General features: G+C 42.4%; 1 protein-coding gene across 1 annotated transcript; it reads left to right on the forward strand.

Moving 5' to 3' along the window:
• The first annotated feature begins 2,964 nt into the window (after positions 1–2,964).
• Positions 2,965–20,397, forward strand: LOC131407233 (interferon-induced protein with tetratricopeptide repeats 1B-like). The gene is made up of 2 exons (XM_058543495.1): positions 2,965–3,173; positions 17,788–20,397. The coding sequence occupies exons 1-2, from the start codon at positions 3,169–3,171 to the stop codon at positions 19,205–19,207; spliced, it is 1,425 nt and encodes a 474-aa protein (XP_058399478.1). The 5' UTR covers positions 2,965–3,168; the 3' UTR covers positions 19,208–20,397.
• The last annotated feature ends 2,265 nt before the right edge of the window (positions 20,398–22,662 follow it).

The following is a 22,662-nucleotide window of genomic DNA, read 5'->3' on the forward strand; positions in this document are numbered from 1 at the left end:
TTGGAGGCCAACCTGGGAAATGTGGGTTTCAGCTAGAGACCATATACTCCTGTTTCCTCCCTTCCTCCACCACTTCCCCCATCATTTATTTTGGGGACGGGAGTAACTTAATTTGACTAATTAGAAATTGTCTGTATGATTTACAGTGCAGCTGCCTCCTTGCTGGTAATCTACACCTTCTTGGGAGGCTGCAAACAGGGAAACTGACCAAAATCCTTAATGTAAACTGGCACAGTGACTTGGGAAAACAGTCTGGCACTTCCTCAAATGGTTAAACATAGAGTTACCATATGACACAGCAATTCCATTCCTAGGTATATACCCAAAGAGAAATGAAAACATATTCACATAAACTTGTATCTGAATGTTCAGAGCAGCATTATTCATACAAGTCAAAAGTGGATCCATCAACCAATGAATTGATATATTAAATTAGGTATATTCATACAATGGAATATTATTTGCTAATACAAAAAAATGAAGTACTTACTGATACATGCTCCAACAAAGATGAACCTTGAAAACATGAGGCTAATCGAAAGAAGCCAGGCACAAAAGGTCACATATTAGATGATTCTATTCATAGGAAATGTCCGGAGTAGGCAAATTTATAGAAACAGAAAGTAGATTAGTGGTTGTCTAGGGCTGGGAGAGATGGGAGGATAGGAGGTGATAACAAACGGGTGTGGGGTTTCTTTTGGGGGTAATGAGAATGTTCTAAAACTGATAATGGTGACAGTTCACAGCTCTGTGAAATGCTGAAAGCTATTGAATTGTACACTTTAAATGGGTGAATTGTATGGTATGTGAATTATATTTCAATATAACCATTAAGAAAAAAGAAGGAGCACTCTTGTTTCAAGTATATATAGAAAGCAAGAAAGCAAGCTTTTCTTTCATCGTCTTTTTTTGTGTGTGTGAGGAAGATCAGCCCTGTGTTAACATCTGCCAATCCTTCCCTCTCTTTCTTTTTTTTTTTTTTGCTGAGGACGACTGGCCCTGGGCTAACATCCGTGCCCATCTTCCTCCACTTTATATGGGACGCTGCCAGAGCATGGCTTGCCAAGCGATGCGTCCGTGCGAGCCCAGGATCCGAACCAGCGAGCCCCTGGCCGCCTCAATGGAGCCCGCACACTTAATCGCTGGCGCCACCTGGCCGGCCCCTCATCTCCTATTTTTAACTCTAAGTTTGTTTGCATTGCATTGTGCCCTTCTTCTCACTAGCATTTTCAATACTCTCATTGCTTTTACACTCAACAGATATGTTAGAGAAATTCTGTATTCTATTTTCTGAACAGAGTATCGGTATGAAAATCTGGTCCCACATGATTTTATTTTTAAATACCCATACCCAGGAACCATTCATCAGCCAATTCCCACAAAGGAAGAGTCCAAATGCAGAAGAAAATTTGAATCAATGTGTAAATCTAAATCTACATGTGCACAGTTTTAGAGAACTATGAATTTCTTAACATGCAGAATGTTATTGAAACACCACATGCAACTGTTGCAAATACCATGCTAATTCATGTGTACTTCTTGAGCCAGGAGTTAGAACTAGAAGAGAAGCAAAAATAAATGGGCAGCTGGTGCTACTGTACTGGAAAATAATTCTTCATTAGGCAAGAATCTATTACATTCAGATTGAAAAGAAGGCTTTGACCAGCGCAGTAAATTTTCCTTATCTCTGATCTAACCACTTCTGTTGCTCAGATCTCTGCACTCCAAGCAGTGTCTGTCCCTAAAACCCGCATCCTCACAACACAGAAACTTTCATGACACAATTTCTTTTTGCTTTGAGCTAAGAAGTCAAGAGATAGGGATACGTTTTCCCTGCGCTGTATGTTCAGGGTTTCAAGTCCAACTGTGCCAGGAGTAAGCAACGGACTCTGAGCAAGAGAGATGCCATGTGTTCTTTTAAAAATTTACATTTTTTTGTGTCTGTGATATGTGGTGCCCTCTAAAGCACAAGACCACTGGTAGGGGTTCACCTTACCTGGGTGTAAGGGTGGTATTTATACCTTTTATAGTATCACAGTATTTATACTTTTTAGCAAGGTATGTCACTTTATTACTTCCAGGATAAATTGTGAAGGAAGACAGCCAATCAGAATTACATATTTTTCCAAGTTGCATGTTACTTTCAATGGACATAACAATCTCTAACCTCAAAGTATATTATGATACTCCAGCTGATGGAAAAACCACGTGTCAGTTTTGTTACACAGGAGTCTCTGCTTTCTGCAGCTTCAGAATGGAGACAGCCTTTCTCCTATCTAACTGACAATTACTTCATCATCAACTCAGCTATGAAAACTATACTCCCTAGATTTTTATGGATGTTTACATCATGGCTAGGAAGTTTTATAAAAATGGAAAAGGAATCTCTCAGGGTAATATTACTCCTTCAGAGCTCAAAGCATAAATATGCAAATTTATCAGCTAGCCAGCCAGCCATTAAACAATATTACAATGTGTTATTTCCCATTTTACAGCTGGGAATGATGGCCTTAGACCTCAGAGATTTAAACTGCTTGGGCTTCACTCCAGGGCTTGGCTTCCTATGTGGAGTATGGGGCAAAAAGGAAATTTAGGCTAAGTGATTGGACTCAGGGTTAATCCCAGAGTTAGTTAACTGAACACACACAAGTCAAGCCAGGTCTCCAGGAGCAAGTTGTCTCCCACAAGTAAATTTACTGGAAGAAACTACTTTTTACAAAGTATTTCTGGATTGGTGTTTCTCATCATGTGGTCCCAGAAACCCCTACATCAGCATCCCCTACAGAATTTATTAAAATGCAGTTTCCTAGGATCCACCCTAGATTTTTGGTCAAATTCTTGGCAGTGCTTGCACGTTCCCTCAATCTGTAGTTGCAGAGTCATGATTTTAAACATTGTACTTCAACTGAGTCATCACAGATCTCAATCTACAGTTTTCTTTTCCTCTTCTTGACTTGAAATCAGTTTCACTTTCCAGTTCCTCCTCACTTTCATAAAGGCAATCACTGAGAAACAGGGAGAAAGCATCAGCTGATGCAGGCACCCCACCCCCAGTTTCCCTTTATATAGTTCCTTTAGCGCTTACTTGAGGCGGACTGGGAAGATTTCTGAAGAGCAAATCGGCCTGGATCCCAGCTTTTCAGAACAGCAGAGAAGCAGATCGCAGTCATGAGGTCAGTGAAAGAGTTTCTCTGGTGCAGGCAAGTTCCTGAGTTGTCCTGTTGTTTATGGACTAAACATGCCTTTATCAGTATGGTCACTTTCTATTCCTGTGGTTTTTTCTAGTGTACACACTCAGGCTCCCTAAGCTTCTAGAACTGTTCACTGGGTGGAGCTGGGAGCCAGAAGCTGGGATGTGAGGGAGGCTTGGCAGGAGCGGTTAGATTCACTCAAGCACAAAGTTTGCTGATTCAAAGTTAGACCTAAGGGAAGTGCTTTTTGTGGGCTTTTCTGTTGTTGTTTTCTTCGAAAGAACTAAGAGGCTCTCTTCTTGTCATTTTAAAGGAAAGCATTTCTTTTCGGCAGATATTATTACAGATGGAATTGGTAGTGCAAATCCAACTCACGTTGATGGGAATTTTGCCCTGAAAGTTTGATCAGTTCAAGGTGGGAAGTGGAAGAGATGATTCTCACAGATGGGCATTTTCCATTTCTTATCTGAAAACAAAACCCAAAGCACAGAGTTTGCTTTATACTGCTGTGATGAGAGCTGGGTAGCAGCAGAAAATAATTTCTCTTCAAAACATAATGACCTAATCTCTTTTCTAATACTGATCTCACCTCTAGGGATGGAAAGCAGATCAGTGGTTGCCTGGGGATGGTGGAGGGTGGGGGTGGGATAGGCTAGGAAGGAAAGCACACTGGGAAATCTTTGGGGGTGATACGAAGAACCCACAAGGAGATGGTGGTGGTTACATGGGTATATACATTTGTCAGAACTCATCAAACTGTATACTTAAAATGGGTGCATTTTATTGTATGCAAAGTGTAATCTTCGTAAACTTGATTTTAAAAAATGCATGTAGACCTGCTCAAGATCTGCCACCAGATAGAGCAGAGCTGAGAGAAAAAGAAGTCTTTCCCACCAAACATCTATGGGGAGGGATTGAGGGCTTGATTGCCTGGGGAGGGAGGATCCCAGTGACCACTCAGAGAGTGAGGGAAGGAAGACCAAGGGTTCCCAAATGCTCTGCAGGCTCATATTTGGGGATGATACGAGGAATTCACTGCCAAGTGCCTCAGGTTACCCTTTTCTACATAATGGCTTCCTAGTCATGAGTGATGTTAATTGTGCCTGCATGAGTGAGGTTGACCAGAAAATCTGGCCCTGCCCAGTGCCCTGGCAGCCAGTCTGCTCAAGAGGTTTTGCAGTGACCTGTGCTTGGGTGTGCCAGAGCCCCGTGACTTGAAGAGGCCGGAGAGAGGCTCTCTGGACTACACTGGACTAAGCTCACATCAAGGGGCCACTGTTCCCAGAGGCTGCAGGCACAGAGGCAGGTTGGGCTGCTCCTCCCAGCAGTGCTAAAATTTGCCAAAGGGGAAAACCACCTGGGAAAAGCCTGGACCTGCCTGCTGATGGCTGCCTCCTCTGCTCCACCCACTGAGAGCCTGGGTTCCTACTCTCGTATACACAAATACACACAGTAAAAATGATAATGCTAATAACTAATACTACTTATTCTGCTTGGTAATTAGCTCCCTCTGCCTTGACCTTTCATTGCATTACCTCAGCATTCTCACTATAGTTCTATAAATAGAACTATAATATAATAATTATTATATTTATATATAAATGTCATATAAAATTATATAAAAACATGTAAATATAACATTAAAATATATAAATTTATATAAGTATAAAATGTGTTTTATATATTTATATAATAAAATGAATATTATTGTCATTTTGCAAATGATGTATTTGGAAATTGTAGTTAATTGTTTAAAGCCATACAGCTAGAAAATGGCAGAACTGGTTTATCAACGAGGTTCTCTGACTCTATGTTTCTCAATCACAAATGTATATAAGAAATGAACTATCTTACTGCTCTTTACTTATTCAGTTTTGAAAAGGAATGGGAACCTAGAAAATTTTAAGTGCTTAGCATCCTCTTTAGAGAGTAAAGACAGATCTTTGATGACATTTCACCTCATAGTGTGCCTATGGCTCAAAATCTAGAAGCTAAAAGACGACACATGTCAGAGAGGATGCACCCGTATTCAAAGAAAAGAAAATCTCTCCCACTTGGTGCCAAAGCAGCCAAGCATTATTATTTAGATTATTCACAGTCTGAAAGGACAAGGTATGGGAATGAAATCTAGTCCCTGTTTGGCTTACCACGTTGGCCTAAGTCTCTTACCTTAGACTTCTTATCTTACTTACATAAGAAGATTCTCAGAATCACAGACTCACGCGGCCAAGGCAGAAAGTTTTGCAACAGGTTTTCGAGTCAGAGAATCCAGTTTCCAGAGATTGCTTGTGAGAAAGAATTGGCAAAATAATAATGTGGAGGAAAGAACAATGAAAGGGCTAAGATGTGTTTCGAGAAAGTTCTGGAAGACAAACCCAACAACCTAGGTTGTTAGCAATCCCAAAGAACACCCAAGGAGCTGGGCCACAGAGCTGACTCCTAAAAACTGGTATGTTAAAGTTATCTTGGCCAAGAAACTTCAAAAAGTTAATGAAAAAGCTGAAGGAGAGAGGTTAAAGAAAAAGCCTTGCAGAATCTTATGAGCAACAGATAATGCTTTTCAATGAGGTCTTGCAAAGGGTTTCTTAAGTAAAGCTAGCTGTCTGTGCTCTCTACTGCCATCATCTGTTACTTCTAAGCAAGTTCTACCGTGAATATAAAGTCTTCCTTAGACACAAGCACATAGATCTTTGAATTCTTTTACGAAGAGATACTCATTGTGATACATAGATGGAAGGAATGGCAGAGAGAATAGCATTTCCAAGCTCCTATTGAGCAGGGATACATACATATATTCCCCACAGACAGCCAAAGATGACTGTGCCCAGAAGATATGGGCAGTTTCTTACTGAACTACACAGGATGTAAAAGCTGTACACGCAAGAAATAGGTGTCTCCCAAGACATCTGCTACTTCCACCAAAGTGGGTGGTGGGAGGCAAGCATCTTACAGTGCAGGCCTTTCTCTAGAGCTATGCTGTCCAATACCATAGCAACTATGTAGCTATTTATATTAATTAAAATAAAATCTAAAATTGAGTTTTTCAGATGCACTAGTTAACATTTCAAGCGCTCAACAGTAACCTATAGCTGGTGGCTACCACATTAGACAGCACAGATTTAGAACATTTCCATCATCTCAGAAAGTTCTTTTGGAACTAATGTAGTGTTTCTCAGTCTTGGCACTATTACCATTTGGGGCCAGATAATTCTTTGTTATGAGGGGCTGCTCTGTGCATTGTAGGATGTTGAGCAGCAGCCCTGGCCTCTACTCACCAGATGTCAGTAGCACCCCTATCTCCACTTGTGACAATCAAAATTGTCTCCAGCTATTGCCAAACACCACTTGGGTAGGGGGCAAAATTGTCCCCTGTTGAGAATCACTCTTTTAGTGCAATGACCAGCTCCAGTAGGGATGGGCCAAGCCCCACTAAGAGGACATACCCTAGACCTCAATACCGAGAGGCTGGTTGACTTGGAGGCTAAGCGTGTCTAATGAAAGACCAAGCACTCCTACGCCTGATTCCACTGCCACTTCAGGATCTCAACACAGAAAAGCAATCTTGAAAATTCCATGATTCCATGAATGGAGAGTTATGGAATTATCGTCACATCAGTGCTATAACTCTTTATTAACCTGCAGGTTGGAGACCAATAATATGACCCAAGAAGTCTCCTATGAGCCTCAGAAAAAAAGAAAGTACTTATGTGTGTCTGTCTCCCACTAGATAGCAAGCCACTTGAGAGGAGGGAACGGCTCCTCCATCATTTTACCTACAGCTGCCAGCAGAGTGCCAGGCGTAAAACAGATAAGCACTACTGCTTCGCTGAACATCTGAACTGATAACAAGTTCCTGACAACAAATGCTGTCTTGGGAACATGGGGCTACTACTGGTGGAGATCTCCTACCATCTATCCAATTATTTTTACCAAAGGAACCTTAAACATTCGTGAAATTATCAGAGTTGGGAGAATAATGTGTGTGCTGAGCCATGTTCTTTTCAGTCCATCTAATTTAGGATCATAAATTTCAGTTGCAACTACAAAATGTCCTTATTCCTCTTGACTGCCTTTGGCGCACAAGTTCTCCTTTAGTGCCATGTATTTCAGAGATATCTAAAAACAGTGGCCTCACAATACCCATACGCATTAAGGCAGCAGACTACGTGATGTCTTATATCTAGCTTAGAAGAAGAAATTCTCTCTAAAATGTATGTAGATGATTCCATTGAATTACTCTTGATATGAAAAAAGAAATTGAGAATCACTGTATTGAAAATCAAAAATCTAGGTGAACCCTCTTATCTAACCCTTGAGGAAGCGAGGCTCATAGAGGCTAAGGATCTTATCGAGATCACCCAGCTCATCTGTTAGTTACAGAGCTTGCTCTGAAATCCTGATGTCTGTACTCAAAGTCTGGTTCAAGTAGGAACCCTGTTCAGTGAGAATAAATTTCCTTCTCCAGTTTCCATTTTTCTTTCATATTTGTAAACACATATACACATTGTCAGCTATTTCCTTTGTGCTTGATGCTGCTTTATCCTGTGTCTCAAGGGTCTGTTTATCCCAAGGACAAACACTGCAGCTAAAGAATGCTGCCCCTTGTGCCCATTTCCAGAAGAATAGGGCAGGCCCTCTGGGGGGCGCTACCAAGGACACCCAAGGCACAGAGCTTGGATGAATGGAACCAAGGGTATCTGCTAAAGGTGCGACTAGCTACCTACTCTCACCTGCTTAGCAGCTAAAGTAGGTATTCAACACAAGTCCTTGTTCAGAGGAACCAATGCAACTCAAGGGAGTTTTTGGACTCTTCCAATGTGTTTGACCAAATGCACATGCTGGAAGAGTGTGATGTCACTGCACCATACTTTACACACGTAGGTGTAGAGGCTCTTGATACATACATACACCAACAGGGGTACCTGATCAGCCTACTCACTGAGAAAAAATGGGTATCATCTAGCTCTGCACCTCTGCTTCTCTGAGTCCCATCTGTCCCCATGTGGTATTTTGCCTGCCCTTGGAAAAGTAAGGGGCAGATCTCACCTACAGACCATTGAACAATTGATGACCTTCAGGAGGTACAACTGCCAAGACACCTGAAACAAACTCATACTTGAGTGGACACTAACAACATATACCACATCTCGGGGTCCCTATCATAGAAAACTTTCTATTTCCAGAGTACCGCTTGGGTGGCCAGCTGGCACTTTCACAGTTACATGTTCCCTCATATCTGCTTCTGCAGGATTACTGTGACTTGAGATATGAGAGCTGGTTTGGTGGTCCCAGCCCAAAGCTTTCTGGAAGCTAAGTGTGTACAGCCAGCGTCACTGCACACTGCACAAGTAGCCACAAAAGCTTTCCCTCTAGGGCCAGGCCTGGTCACACCATACAGTCTTGAGGATATTCTCTGAGTGGGGAGCCAGCAAGACTGTGATTCTGCCAAACACTTCAGCCTAAAGATCAAGAGTTAACCCAAGAAGATTTTTCTATACCTCAGGAAGAGATAAACAACCCTTCCTCTGTGATTACATAGTGACAAACGTCTACTCCTTTAGTACAAGTCAATTAAATGCTTATGAATCTGTCTCTCCTGCTAGATGGTAAATCACTTGAGAAGAGGAAATATGTCATAACCAGGTCCAGACAGAGTGCCTAGCATGTAACTAACGATCATTTAGGGTATGCTGCCTTTGAAATGACTTGAAACTAATGGCAATGAAGGCTGCCTTGGACATGCCAACAATATGTTTGGATCACAGGCTCCTTAAACATCTGTGCGCTTCCCAGAGCCATGGGAATGACATGAGTAGTGGAACTTTTTTTTCAGCCCAATTTAGAATTCCCAATTTCAATTGCAACTAGAAAATATCTTTACCTCTTTTCATTTTTCTTAGGAGACAGGGACTCCCCAAGTCCCAAGATAGTTCAGACAAGTCTAAAAACTATTTGCCTCCCAGGAACCTGAAGAACTTTGCTCCTAGACATTATAAGAGCAGACTATGCAATGTCTTGAGCCTAGTTCAATGGTGTAAATGTTCTTTAAATTTCCATTGATAATCCCAAGTGAATGAATGCTTGACATGTAACAATGAAAATTCAGTTAGAACTGGAATACGTGGGAGTCAGCCAGAAACGTAAATCATCGTGGGCCAAAGATAGCCATCAAGACCCTTGAGATGGTATGACAATTACTGGACCTTTCAGTTCTTGGTGGCTGAGTATTTTCTCTATGGATGTGATTGGCATGTGTTTGCAAACATGAGCAATCTCCAAATCAAACCTCAGACATGCTGTGTAGAGGTCAAAGCACTTTGACCCCCATTCCCTTATATTGTGTGGATTATTAAGGTACACACAGAGACACCAAGGCACAGAGAAATGAAGTTACTGACCCAGAGCCTCATAGAAAGATAGGTATGTACTGGGAGTGAGACCCTCTCCACCCTTCCCTAGACTTTAGGCCTAAAAGGGACCTAGGAATCTTCTAAGAGAATACCTCTCAAACTTTAACCAATGAATCACCTGGGCATCTCGTTGAAAAGAAGACTCTAATTTAGTAGGTCTGCGGATGGGCCTGAGATTCTGCATTTCTAATAAGCTTTAGTTGATGCTGATGCTGTTGATCCACAGACCATACTCTGAGTAGCAAAAATCTAGCTCACTGGGGTTTTTGTTTTTGTTTTTTTTTGTTTTTTGTGAGGAAGATCAGCCCTGAGCTAACATCCATGCCAATCCTCCTCTTTTTTGCTGAGGAAGATGGGCCCTGAGCTAACATCTATTGCCAGTCCTCCTCCTTTTTTTTTCCCCCTTTTTCTTCCTAAAGCCCTGATAGATAGCTGTATGTCATATAGTTGCACATCCTTCTAGTTGCTGTATGTGGGATGCCACCTCAGCATGGCTGGACAAGCGGTACGTCGGTGCGGCCCCGGAATCCGAACCCGGGCCGCCAGTAGTGGAGCGCGTGCACTTGACCGCTAAGCCACGGGGCCGGCCCCCCCAGCTCAGTGGTTTTTAACAATGATTGCACAATAAAATTACCTTGGAGTTTCTTTTTTCTTTTTTTTTTTTTCTCTTTTTTTTAATTACTGATAATATCAATGCCTGGGCCTCACTCCCATAGATTCTGATTCATTAGACTGGAGATTAGTTTAGACATCAGTTTTTTGTTTTGTTTTGTTTTGTAAGATTCTCAGGGAATATTCTAGTTTGCAGCCAGGGTTGCAAACCACTGTGCAAGGCCAACCTTTTTATTTCATTGATAAGGCAACTCCTAGAATTTAAATTAAATCAAATTCACCCAGTTTGTCAGTTCAACACAGAGCTGGTCCTAGAATCCTCACACTGAACTCATACTTCAGTGCTTGAGTTTCATTTCTTCAAGTAGGAACCCTATCCATTAGAAATCACTTTCCCCCTCTAGTTTCCATTGCTCTTTCCTATGTGTAGATACACACACTCACAAACTCACACGGAGACACACTAACACACACTGTGGGCTATTTCCTCTCTCCTTAATGCTGCTCTGTCCTGTGTGGTTCATGGGTATGTTTATGCCAAAGACACATTGGGTAAGATTCTGACAAGCTAATCAGCTGGCCAGAGCCCCACAGAACACCACTGCTGCTAATTCATAGTGATCATATGATCAGCACTTGCTCTGTTTCTCTGACAAGCTGTCACTAAGCAGTAATTTTATGCACAAAAAATCCAAAGCCACACTGCTGTCAGTGCAAACACGGTTCATTTCAATATTTGCTTACGTTCCTATCCCTTTCTTTCAGAGTTGGCTTAGGGCTGGTGCCTTGCAGAAAATATTTTCACCTGAAGACTCAATTGGGCTACTATAAGACTGCCATGTGATATAGAACTAGGAGAGCGCTGAGAGAAAGTAATCCCCCTTCCAAAAATCTCTTCTCTGCTTATACAGGTCGGTCCCTCCTAGGGAAGGGCTGGACGCCTGCTGCCCAAGAGGCTTTGCCAGGCTGTATGGCTGGGCATGTCCAGGGCTCTCTGACATGGGCTCTAAGGTGGGACTATCTAGATGGCCCTGGTCTGAAGCTCACAGCAGAGCACGCTGCCTCAGCAGCTGCACAGTAAGAGTCATGATATGAGGCACCTCTCGATGGTCACTGGGAAATATTAGAATGCGCAAGGGCTTCAGCTGGAGGTCAGCGCAGTGCAGACTGCCAGCTTCAGAGATGGACAGACTTGTCACATATCATGAAAGCAACACCCACAATTACTGAATGCTCTTCAATGAAACATGCTTTCCATGCATTACCCCATTTCATCTCACCACAACCCCATCAGGAAAGTCCTATGACTGTCCTGATTTCATAGGTAAGGAAATGTATCTTAGAAAGGTGAACCAACTAGTCCACGATCACACAGCCAGCAAGTGGCAAACTCTAGTAATGAATCTAGACGGTGTGACTCCGGGTGACCTTTGCCACGGAGCAACACTGTCTTGTGTGCACAAAAGCAAGTGAAGGTGAAATGTCTTACTATTTCTCATTGTGCCCAAGCTGGAGAAGAGGGAAGGTAACCTCAGGAAAAATATCCCATTGGCCTCATATCCAGAAAAGGACTGTTCCATGATGGAGCTTTACCCTCTTGTACTCAGAACACATAGCCCTAAAATAGGTGAGATGATATATGTCTGAGGAATCCCCCACCATCAGGTGATTCTGTAACGGGACAGGTCTAGCAGGTTCTTCCTAGTGCCCTAGGTTTGCTCATCCCCAGATGAAACAACGATTGCCTAACAGTCACTCTTCCCTTTAGGAAACTCATGCTCCCACAGGGCCAGGTTCCCTTTCCTTTGTTCCCTGAGTAGTTCTGCTCTCATTTCCATGCTCCCATTTTGCTTAGAGAGTTTTACTGCCTACTTCTATAATTAGAGTAAACTTAGGGAGTGGGATTGGGATTCTCGTTATTTAAATAATCTTGAGATTTCTTAGGTTTGGGGAAGAATCCATGGATCTAAACAATATCCTGTGCTTATAAGACGTCAGGAGAGCCAGCATATTCTTCTAGGAACTAGGAATGAGCAGATGCAGTCTACCTCAAGATGCCTAAATCCCTCCTTGAACGAGAGATGGAAATATGTTTTGAATTCACACAGAGAGAGATCTTGCACCACACATCTTCTCAAGTGTGCCCTTTCCCTAAGATAGCTGCATATTTGAACTGGAAATGCTTAAAATAGATACATTTCCTGTTTGATGTTCCTTTCCTGGGTAGTCCTTCTTGTCTATATAATCTTTGACCTTAGAAAGGTCGGGATACCCCTCTGTCTGCTGGATCAATAATGTAGAAGTTCCCTGAAGAGGAAGAAAATGAGCCCTGGACATCCGGGAGCCAACCCAATGCTATCAGCTAGGCCTTGGAGTTGCTACAATGCGACCTGGCATTGACAGCAAGGACTCAGTGTTCTCCTGTAGCACACAAACAATTTCACATTACATCAACATCAGATAAGCCCACCCTGAGACCACAATGGATCAAGACAAAAACAAGGCCACTCCATAATCATGTCTGAACATAGAGAGAAATATCAACATTGTCCAGTGGGGTCCAAACAGCCCCCTATCCTGGCTAATATGAGTGACTGCTACTTCTTTTCAAATTATACCTATAAGATTTATTAAGATACCCAATCATAGAATCATTCCTGCTTCCTGACAGCACCCAATCCTAAACAAAGCCTTGTTTCCTTAAACCCTCCACAAACTCACCTAACACAAGCCCATTTGTCATAAGTCTTTTCTAATACCCTTTTACTGAGACATCCTGTGATTCCCCGTGGTATATGTCCTCCCTCGCGGCAATGAGGAATACATTCAACTTGCTCAACCACAGATGGGTTCCTGGTAGGTCTTGGGCTGAAGGAGATTGACGCTGACAATGTTCAGCTCTGGTTGTAGACACCCTCCATCATCCATCACTAATTACAGCAAAGCAAGACCAGCCAGAGGTCCAAGGCAGACTGGGAAATGTCCCAACATCAGAAAAAACACTGAAACAGTAAAGTAATATCTAACCTGGGTGGGCATTTCAGTACACAGTGACTAAAAGCGGACTAAGACAGGTTTCTGAAAATTCTTTCTCTCAGTGTCTTAGCAATTCTCTCTTTACAATTAAAGAATTAAAGTACTGTCTAGCCCAGCAAGAGTACGTAACCTGAATTTCAAGAGTTAATGATATCGAAGATTTAGAAAAGTATATACAATTTTAACTTTTTATGATCATCTCTGTTAGTTAAGGTGATGCAAGCTGTTATCACAGATTAACTCTGAAATGTGACTGGAGAAATAACATAGAAGTTTACTTCTCACTCATATAAAAGGAAAAATAGGTATTCCTGATTAGCAGGTGGCTCTCCTCCATCCAGTGATTCAGGGACTAAGACTCCTTAGTTTCTTTTGACTCCACCATCTTTAATATGTGGCTTCCAAGTGTTCACATAAAAAAGAAAAGATCATAGAGGAAACACATGAAGGTTTTATGAAGCAGGCCTGCAAATGACACACATAACGTTTGCCTCTCTTCCATTAGCCACAACTCAGGTACATGATCACACCCTACCACAAAGAAGTCTGAGAAATATAATCCAGTCATGGACCCAGGACAAAGAGAAAACAGCACAGCCAGACAGTTCCACTTGATAACTGTTTGTAGACTGTAACGAAATATACACCCCTATCTTGAAATATTCACTCAAAGGGAAATTGCACTCAGGCTTTGCTCTTTTGCTTATCCTGTGTAATACCCACTTTGTAACCAAGACACAATAACTTATAGGATGGCTCAGCAACCCTTTGCGTGTGGATTTCAGAGTAGCAGTTTTCCAAATTTCCCTGCTAACTGTGTAGGCAACTATACCACTCTCGGTCTCACAGAAAGTTTTCATTAAACATGTGAATGTCATTTCTTTGACCCTCTGGTGATTGCTGCTTTGTAACAGATGACCTAAAAAATGTTAGGAATAGAAGAAATGTGAGAACAATCCAAAAGAATTATTTGAATTTAGATTTAGATATCCATACATCATAGAATTCTCTCTAGACCCCAATGGCCCCAGCACATTCTGATTGTATGCATATGTCCCTCTACTGACCAGTGAAACACAGTTGTTTGAACCACAGATGTTGAACAGTGAAGACCATCAAAATAGCCAATATGCTTGAGCAGGCTCCATCATGATCTGAGTTGGCAGTAATGCAAATGATGCTAGAGGATGTAAACAACGTGAGACTTTTCCCACAGACCAATATCCCCAAACCCAGAGGGAGCCATTTTGTCTAACAGAGCCCCACAGAAGACCTAACCATCTGAAACCTCATTTTCCCACAGACTGACAGTGGCTCTCTACCGTATTCCTTTAAGCATAAACCTCTCACCCTAGTCCCAGGAGTTTCCACTGCAGATGTCCCTGGAACCACATGGCTGGGTACATTGTGATAGTTACAAATTTGACAACAGTCTGACATGTTCCACAGAAATCTACCTCTCTGTCCCCCACTGATCTTTCTACAACACTGAATGTCATCCTAAGGTCCAGGTATTCCCTATCTCCTAGGCCACATTGACTCCAGCAGGGAATTTGCATATCAAAAGTGTCTCTCACAAACATCCTCTCAGCTGCCCAAACTGAGCATGTTCTCCTAATCAAAGTAAGACAGCCCTCTCTCTAAGTTTCATCTTCACCCAGATGGAGCCCTGCCAATTTCACCGGGTCTGGAGGGTTTACAAAATCGTCTGGGGAGAGCACCCATATATAAATGCCACGCTTATCTGAGAAGCCCTAGAACTCTGTAGACAAATCTTAGAGCAGCCTCCCCGACTGAACCAAAGCACTACCCAGCACCTGCTGTCTCATGGCTCCTTGAGGTAATGACTTTCTCTGCTTTGTTGACTTTGTTTCTGTGCATTTTGAAATTCCAAAACGCTCCTTAAGGGCTAGTTCTTAGACAGGCCTCTTCCCAAGGGAGCAGACTCACTCATGATTCTGACTCTGACTGACACCCGTAACTTGGCAACTGAGGAGACTTCAATAAGGCGATTGAAAGAGGGCTACTGAAGATGGTTGTGGGCAGAATTCAGGGAAATCAGAAGACAGTGCTGGACCCAGTCCCTAACAACAGTGGTAACATGACTCCACCAGGCCTACAGGGCAACAGGAGGGAGCAGTCACCAGACTCTGAGAGACCCTCAGCTGTAGCTGTAGGGGAAGGGCTTCTCAAGAGGCCTTTGGTGAAAAACTCAACCTCTGACAACCCAAAGCCTGGCACAGTGGGAGCTTAGGAATTAACACCATGACCTTCACCTCCTTCTGCACTCTAACTTCGGGCTGGTGGCTCCCAGTGGGCCAAACCCAGAAGAAAGTCAAAAATCAAAAAGGTCCAGTTAATGAAACCCATACTGTCAGTTTCTGCGAACACGCAGCTCAGTGAAGAATGCAGGAAAGTAGATCTGATGGACAACATAAGAATATACCCACAGAGGCACCTTTCCTAACTGTCCTATTCCGGAGCTTGCTTAGTGAGAGCAGCAGTGCTCTTAAGAGAATGAATGAGAAAGCTGTCTTAATTCCAAAGGAGATGTCATTTATGTAGCATTTTCTAACGCAGTAACAAGTTCCAGGAGACACTTATAGAATGTTCATCAGAGGACAGAGGTCTGAGCCTGGAGGGGAGGCCAGCATGGGGCCCAGTCAGGGTGACAGCATCTAGATCCTTCCAGGCAGCATTGATTAAATCCAAGCGGGAAGGACAAGGAGCTGTTTTTAACGATGGCCATTTAAAGTCTTGCCATTACCATGAAACGATGAAATTGTGATCACTATGAAATTTGTTTTCTACTAACTCAACTGTTGTCCAAGGGTGGTCCCCTGACCAGGAGCATCAGCAGCACCCGTGAACTTGTTAGAAATACAGATTCATAGGCCCCACCCTAGTCCTGCTGACTGACACCCATCAATCTGTGTGTTACAAGTCTTCCAGGTCACCATGATGCTTGCTAAAATTTGAATAGCTACAGTCCTAGATGTTAGACAATAAAATATCTTATCAGGGTTGTGATGTGTTTGTTTCAAAAAGAATATGTTCCTTTCTTTCCTGGTTTGGTTAGAACTGGTGAACTGTAGAAAATATGTTCTGCTCAAGGGTTCTCACCTACTAGAGTTCTCCCATCTGACATTACAGTCAGTGGGAGAAGAGTGTACAGTAAAGGGCCCTCCTTCAGGAGTCCTTCTCCAGCACACATCTACACCTGTCTCGCAAAGAGACTGCAAGTGAGGGATTGCAACGGAATTTACCACAAGAGTCCGTGGGTCTCTCTCTTTTAGTTTTTTGTGAGGAAGATCGGCCCTGAGCTAACATCCCTTGCCAATCTTCCTCTTTTTGCTGAGGAAGATTAGCCCTGAGCTAACATCCATGCCCATCTTCCTGTATTTTGTATATGGGATGCTGTCATAGCATAGTTTGATGAGCAGTGCATAGATCCCCGCCCAGGATTGGAAAGTGTAAATGCTGGGCTGCTTAGGTGGACCATGCGAGCTTAACCACTACACCACCGGGCCAGCCCCTCTGAGTCTCTCTTTTTAATATAATGGACTGCTGGTCATAAAATGACATTAGTGATGTCTGCAAGCCCTCCCACTCCCCCAGCTGTAATAGTGAGGCTCCCTAAGAGATTGTGCAGTGGCCTGTAGTCATGTTTGTAGAACCTCCTGACCTAAGGCAGCCTAAGGGGGCTCTGGAGTATCCAGGCTGAATAAAAAAATCTAGGCTGAATAAAAGAGGAGGATTGGCAAGGGCTAACAAGGAGGATTGTTAGCTCAGGGCTAGTCTTCCTCACCAAAAAAAAAAAAAAAAAGTGAGACTTACTCCTTCTTCCCATAGACACCTCTGATCTCATGCAGTGTTCACCCATCCTCTTACTTCTGTTCCCATGCAGTAAGTCCCTCATTGTGAGATGATTCCACCCATTTTTCAATCACTCTGGGATTGGCTGAGTGAGTTCATACAGGTATTGGAGGCAGGATATTCTACCACCTTCTCCATCCCAGCTTAAGCATTCATGAAATTCATTATTTGGAACTATATTTGGCTCTTATATTTCACTCAGAACACTTGCTGGGCAGTGAAGAAACCAAAATATGTGTCCATGTTAGGACCATGGAAATGATGAGTAAGAAATCGACCCTTCTGTGAACACTCTCTCCACATTTCTTCTGAGAGCATTAGTGATATACTACAATGTTGAGAAGGGGCAGCAGGAGAGAGAGTTTTGCAAGGTTGAGGATGTTGCTGAAATTATTTTCACATTAGCAGAATTAATGTCGTTTGGGTTGCCTTTTAGAGTTCACATAGCCTACCTGTTGGCACCATGAAGTGATTAGCATTTCCTCAGGGTTTTTATCAACCTGCTCTCTGTCTTAATGACATGACCATAGAACCCTGGGAGGCTAAAAATAATGAAAGCATGGACAGAGTGGGGTAATAGTTCACTACTCAATGTGCTGGCTTCATTTCCATTAGACTGAATGCTCCTAAAAAGTACAAATAATTGTTGTCTATTTTTCTAGTGAGGAATCAAATGGGAATCTCACTGAAGATATCCTGCGTCAATTGAGATGTCACTATACATGGGATTTGCTAATTGAAGACACTGAAATGCCTGACTTAGAAAACAGGATCTTGGATGAGATTGAGTTCCTGGACACCAAATACAATGTGGGAATACACAACCTACTGGCCTATGTGAAACACCTGAAAGGCCAGAATGAGGAAGCCCTGAAGAGCCTGAGAGAGGCTGAAGACTTAATCCAGCGAGAACATGCCGACCAATCAGGCATGAGAAGTCTGGTTACCTGGGGCAACTATGCCTGGCTGTACTACCACATGGGCAGACTAGCAGAAGCCCAGGCTTACGTGGACAAGGTGGAGAACACTTGCAAGAAGTTTGCAAATTCCTCCAGCTATAGGATGGACTGTCCTCAGATGGACTGTGAGGAAGGATGGGCCTTGCTGAAATGTGGAGTGAAGAATTATAAACGGGCCAAAGCCTGCTTTGAAAAGGCTCTGGAAGCGGACCCCGAAAACCCTGAATTCAGCGTTGGGTATGCAATCACCACCTATCGCCTGGACGGCCTTAATGGAGCACCACACAGTAGTGAGGAATTTTGTCTGAACCCACTAAAACAGGCCATCAGGCTAAATCCAGAAGATGCGTATATTAAGACTCTCCTTGCCCTGAAGCTTCAGGATGTAGGACAAGAAGCTGAAGGAGAAAAGTACATTGAAGAAGCACGGACCAACATGTCCTCGCAGACCTATGTGCTTCGATATGCAGCCAAGTTTTACCGAAGAAAAGGCTCTCTGGATAAAGCTCTCCAGCTCTTACAAGAGGCCTTGAGGGCAACACCCTCCTCTGCCTTCCTGCATCACCAGATAGGGCTTTGCTATAAAGCACAAATGATCAAAATAAAGGAAGCTACAAACATGCAGCCTGAAGGACAGGATAGAGAAGACGTCAACAAATTGGTTGGCCTGGCTATAGAGAAATTTCAAAAGACTTTGACACTAAGGCCCACATTTGAGTTGGCTTATGTTTCCCTGGCTCAAATGTATGCAGAAATAGGCGACCACAGAAAGGCTGAGGACACTTTTCAGCAAGTGTTGCACATGAAGATCACTGACGATCATCTACTACAAGAGATTCATTACCAGTATGGTCGTTTCCAAGAATTTCACGGGAAATCTGAGGATAAAGCAATTACCCATTATTTAAAAGGTCTAAAAATAGAAAACATGTCCTATACCAGGGGAAAACTTCTCAATGCTTTGGGAAAATTGGCTAAAAGACGTGTGCATCGGAATGTATGTGTTGTGGAAAGTTTCAGCCTCCTTGGACTCATCCACAAATTGAAAGGGGAAGTGAGTGAAGCCTTGGTGTGCTATGAGAAGGCTCTGAGGCTGGCTGCTGACTTGAATACCATGTTTTGAAGTAGAGCTCACCATACCTCTTTAATGTGTTCATAACTAAATATAACAGAAAACTTTCCTGATTGCTGCCTTCAGAAATATATAACATGCTGATACAAAATAGTTTGATACAACACATACTCTGCTGCCTGCTGACCCCCCCTTTCTTTCCCCTTCCTTCCATGTCTATGAGAGGAGCATCCACTCTTCTATAACGCATCCCTGTACTCACTGACCAAAGCTGATGAATGCTGTTTGGGGCACCTATCATCTGCTAGACCAACAAGAACCTTTTTCCCTAAGGCTTTGCATTTGGAACGAGCAGCTTCCATCCTCAGTCTAGCTGGCCTCCTGAACAGAGGTGTCTTAAACAGGGAAGGTTTCAGCCTTCTCCTGGGCCCAGCACACAGGGTCACATGCCAGTAGAGCTGTGTGCACACACCCGTACATCTGCAGGCATGCACCTGCAGGACGTCCACACATTAGTCCAAAGACATTCCTGCTGGTTGGTTCACACACTCAAAGCATGAAATCCTGGAGACAGTTATTCTGAACCAAGAGCACGGGCTGCTCATATACACATGCACCACGCAACTCTACACTCACACACTGATTCTTCCGCTCGCATAGGCGCATTTGTACATATTTGTGCACATACACGTTCTCTATTTGGAGAATACATGAAACTACTACCCACTCACAATTTAAAAAAAAACAAGGAAGTTTCCTTTTTCCTGTGGGTTGGGGAGCTGGCCTATAAGATCTAAGACCAAAGCAAACAAGGAAAGACAGAGTTAGAGAGATGAAGAGGGCTTCAGGAGTTTACTGCAGTTCCAGCCCTGGATTCTATTTCCCAAGGCCCTGCTATAGCCAAGACCTCCTGGTCAGTGAGCCAAGTCTATAACCTCAGAATAAATTAAAATTTTTCAAGCCACTGGCAAGCACAAGGGATCTACGTGTTCCAAACACATTGCTGGACATTCATTCACACTGAAGAAATGTTAAAATGTATTGGGGAAAGACAAAGTAGGGGAAAAAACTGTTCAGGATGTGCAAGCCGAAAACGACATAAATACCTCAATGCAGTTTTTAAGTGTTTGCTGTGTGGGGTGTGATATAATCTTCTCCTTTTTCTAACTAAAATATTTTCTACAAAAATATTCAATAAAGCTAACAACTTCATTAGTTAACAAAGTCTTTCAGTGTATTTTATGTGTGAAATTTTAAAAAGATGTGTATTCTAGGTTTGGGTGTAAATAAAAAACACAGAAGCAGCCTATACAGCAGCAGAAGGCCTGAGGCAGAGGAATCCATGTAAATATAAACCCTACCAAGAATTTTAAACAATATTGGGGAGAGATTTGGCCTACTTCTACAGGCCATGGAAGTATAAGGTTGACTTATGTGACCTTGATACCTCAGAGCTGGAATTGACCAACGGTGGGGAGTAGGAGGAGTTTGAGTGGGTCATTTAGATGACACCTGAGGAACACACAAATAACACCCTTTTCAACTTTGTTGATACTAAACAAAGAACAGATTTATTAGATTTAACTAGAAGAAAACTAGTAGAGCAGGAATACTGTCTTTTCTCTGTAAACAAGGTGTGACTCAAGTCGGAACAATATGCATGCTGAAACGTTTTATCAATTAATTGTACTGATTGCCTCTTATGCAATAACAACAAAACAAGATAAATTGATGGATAGAGAAACTGATGGATGAAAAGATATGTAATAAAGCAAATACACATAGAGACAGATAAACACAAATAGAGATCTTCAAAATTTTAACCAGATCTCAGGTACAAAACTCAGAAGAACACTTAGAGCCATTGCTCCTTGGCAGATGGACCTGCTCAGATAGCAAAAGATATATATTCAAGATTCTTTTCTTTTTACTGTAAGGATCATTTTGACAGCTGTTTTTGAAATTACTTTGTCTTTTAGAAGTTTCTGTATATTAATTAAAGATTGCATTCCATAGTGAGAGGTTTTGAATCCTCTCTTTTAAGGGTATCCCCTTAAAGAGGCCTCGTGTGAAACCGAGGTTCTCCAGAATAGCCATTACAATTCCAAGTTATTCTTTCTATTTACCATGGTAGAAACTATTCAAGTCCTCTAACACTGACAAACATATCATGCAAAAGCAATAAACAAACATACACAGAAAGTTATGATTAACCGAAAGTTGCTTGAGAAGCATAGATTTGGTTTAAAGAAGTACTAATAGCATGTGAAATCAGTAAACACATCCTTTTGCAGAAAAGCATTTTTGAATAAGATGTAAATAGCCTTAAACTCCATGAACCAAGAGCTGCAGTTGTTCGTGAGGACTTGAATTATTTGATTTTTATTTTATATTTTAAAAATTGTTCATTGAGTCAATATCTGTTGAGCACTCATTATGTGCAAGGGCTAGTGTTAAACATTATGAAAGATTAGAAGCTAACAGAAGACATTACCTGTGAATCTAGGTAAATCTAGCAAACTATTACAATTAAGAAATGTTTACCAATGCAAGTTTGGGAACTGCCACTCAGATGACCAACTGCTTAATCCATATTATGGCCAAAATATAGGACTTGGCGTTCAGTAGCCAAATAAATGACGCTATGTTGGGCACTCTTATGTTTCATGGCATATAACTTCAGTGTCCCACAAGACATACAGTAAACAATCAATAATATCTTGTCAATTGACTGATTTCCCTGAAATTGTTATACTTGTATTTTGAATAAGAATTCTGGCTAAGTCTTTGTTGTGTATACAGTGAAGTCAGAGGAACCCGTTGCTATTTCTTAAAAATGCCATTGGGGGAAGGCAAGAGCCTGGATGTAACTAGCTAAACCCTCCTATTAATGTAGTATGTGCCCGAAATGCTTAATGTCAGCTTTTTGAAAACAGGGATCACAACTTGTATCAGTCAGGACTCTAACAAGGACACTTAAAAGGATGACTGAAAGTGAGCTGATTTACAAAGGCACTATTTAACAGTTGTGGGGTAGGGGAACCGCAAGATAGCACAGTAATCCTGGAATGATACTAGCCCAGCTCTTAACCATCTCTACACCTCAAGAGATGAGATGGTTACTGGAAAATGGAAGGAGAGAGTCTCAGAAGCCTCTTTGAAAGAAGCAGTATCCTTCAGTAGAATTACATAGCCTGCAGCCTTCCAGCAGGCCGAGAACCAGAGAATAAACACTCTATTATCACTGTCTCCCTCCCTTCAATCTTCTGCAGGTGCCCCCCATTGACAAAACACAACCAGTAGCCAGAGGACACAGGACCCTGCTAATGTAATCTGTTCGGTATGCCTCCTACTTCACAGGGCAGGGTGGAGAAGGATGGAAAGTGGAGCTAGAGGGGGAAATGCAAGATATTGTTCACATGATCTTTCTACACTCTGCTGTGGCAGAGGGAAGTAGAAGGAAGTCCAGGATTGTGCTTAGGAGTGCAGACTCAGGGGCAGACTGC

This window comes from Diceros bicornis, chromosome 6 (genome assembly GCF_020826845.1).
Source record: "Diceros bicornis minor isolate mBicDic1 chromosome 6, mDicBic1.mat.cur, whole genome shotgun sequence".
NCBI classification, from domain to species: Eukaryota; Metazoa; Chordata; class Mammalia; order Perissodactyla; family Rhinocerotidae; genus Diceros; species Diceros bicornis.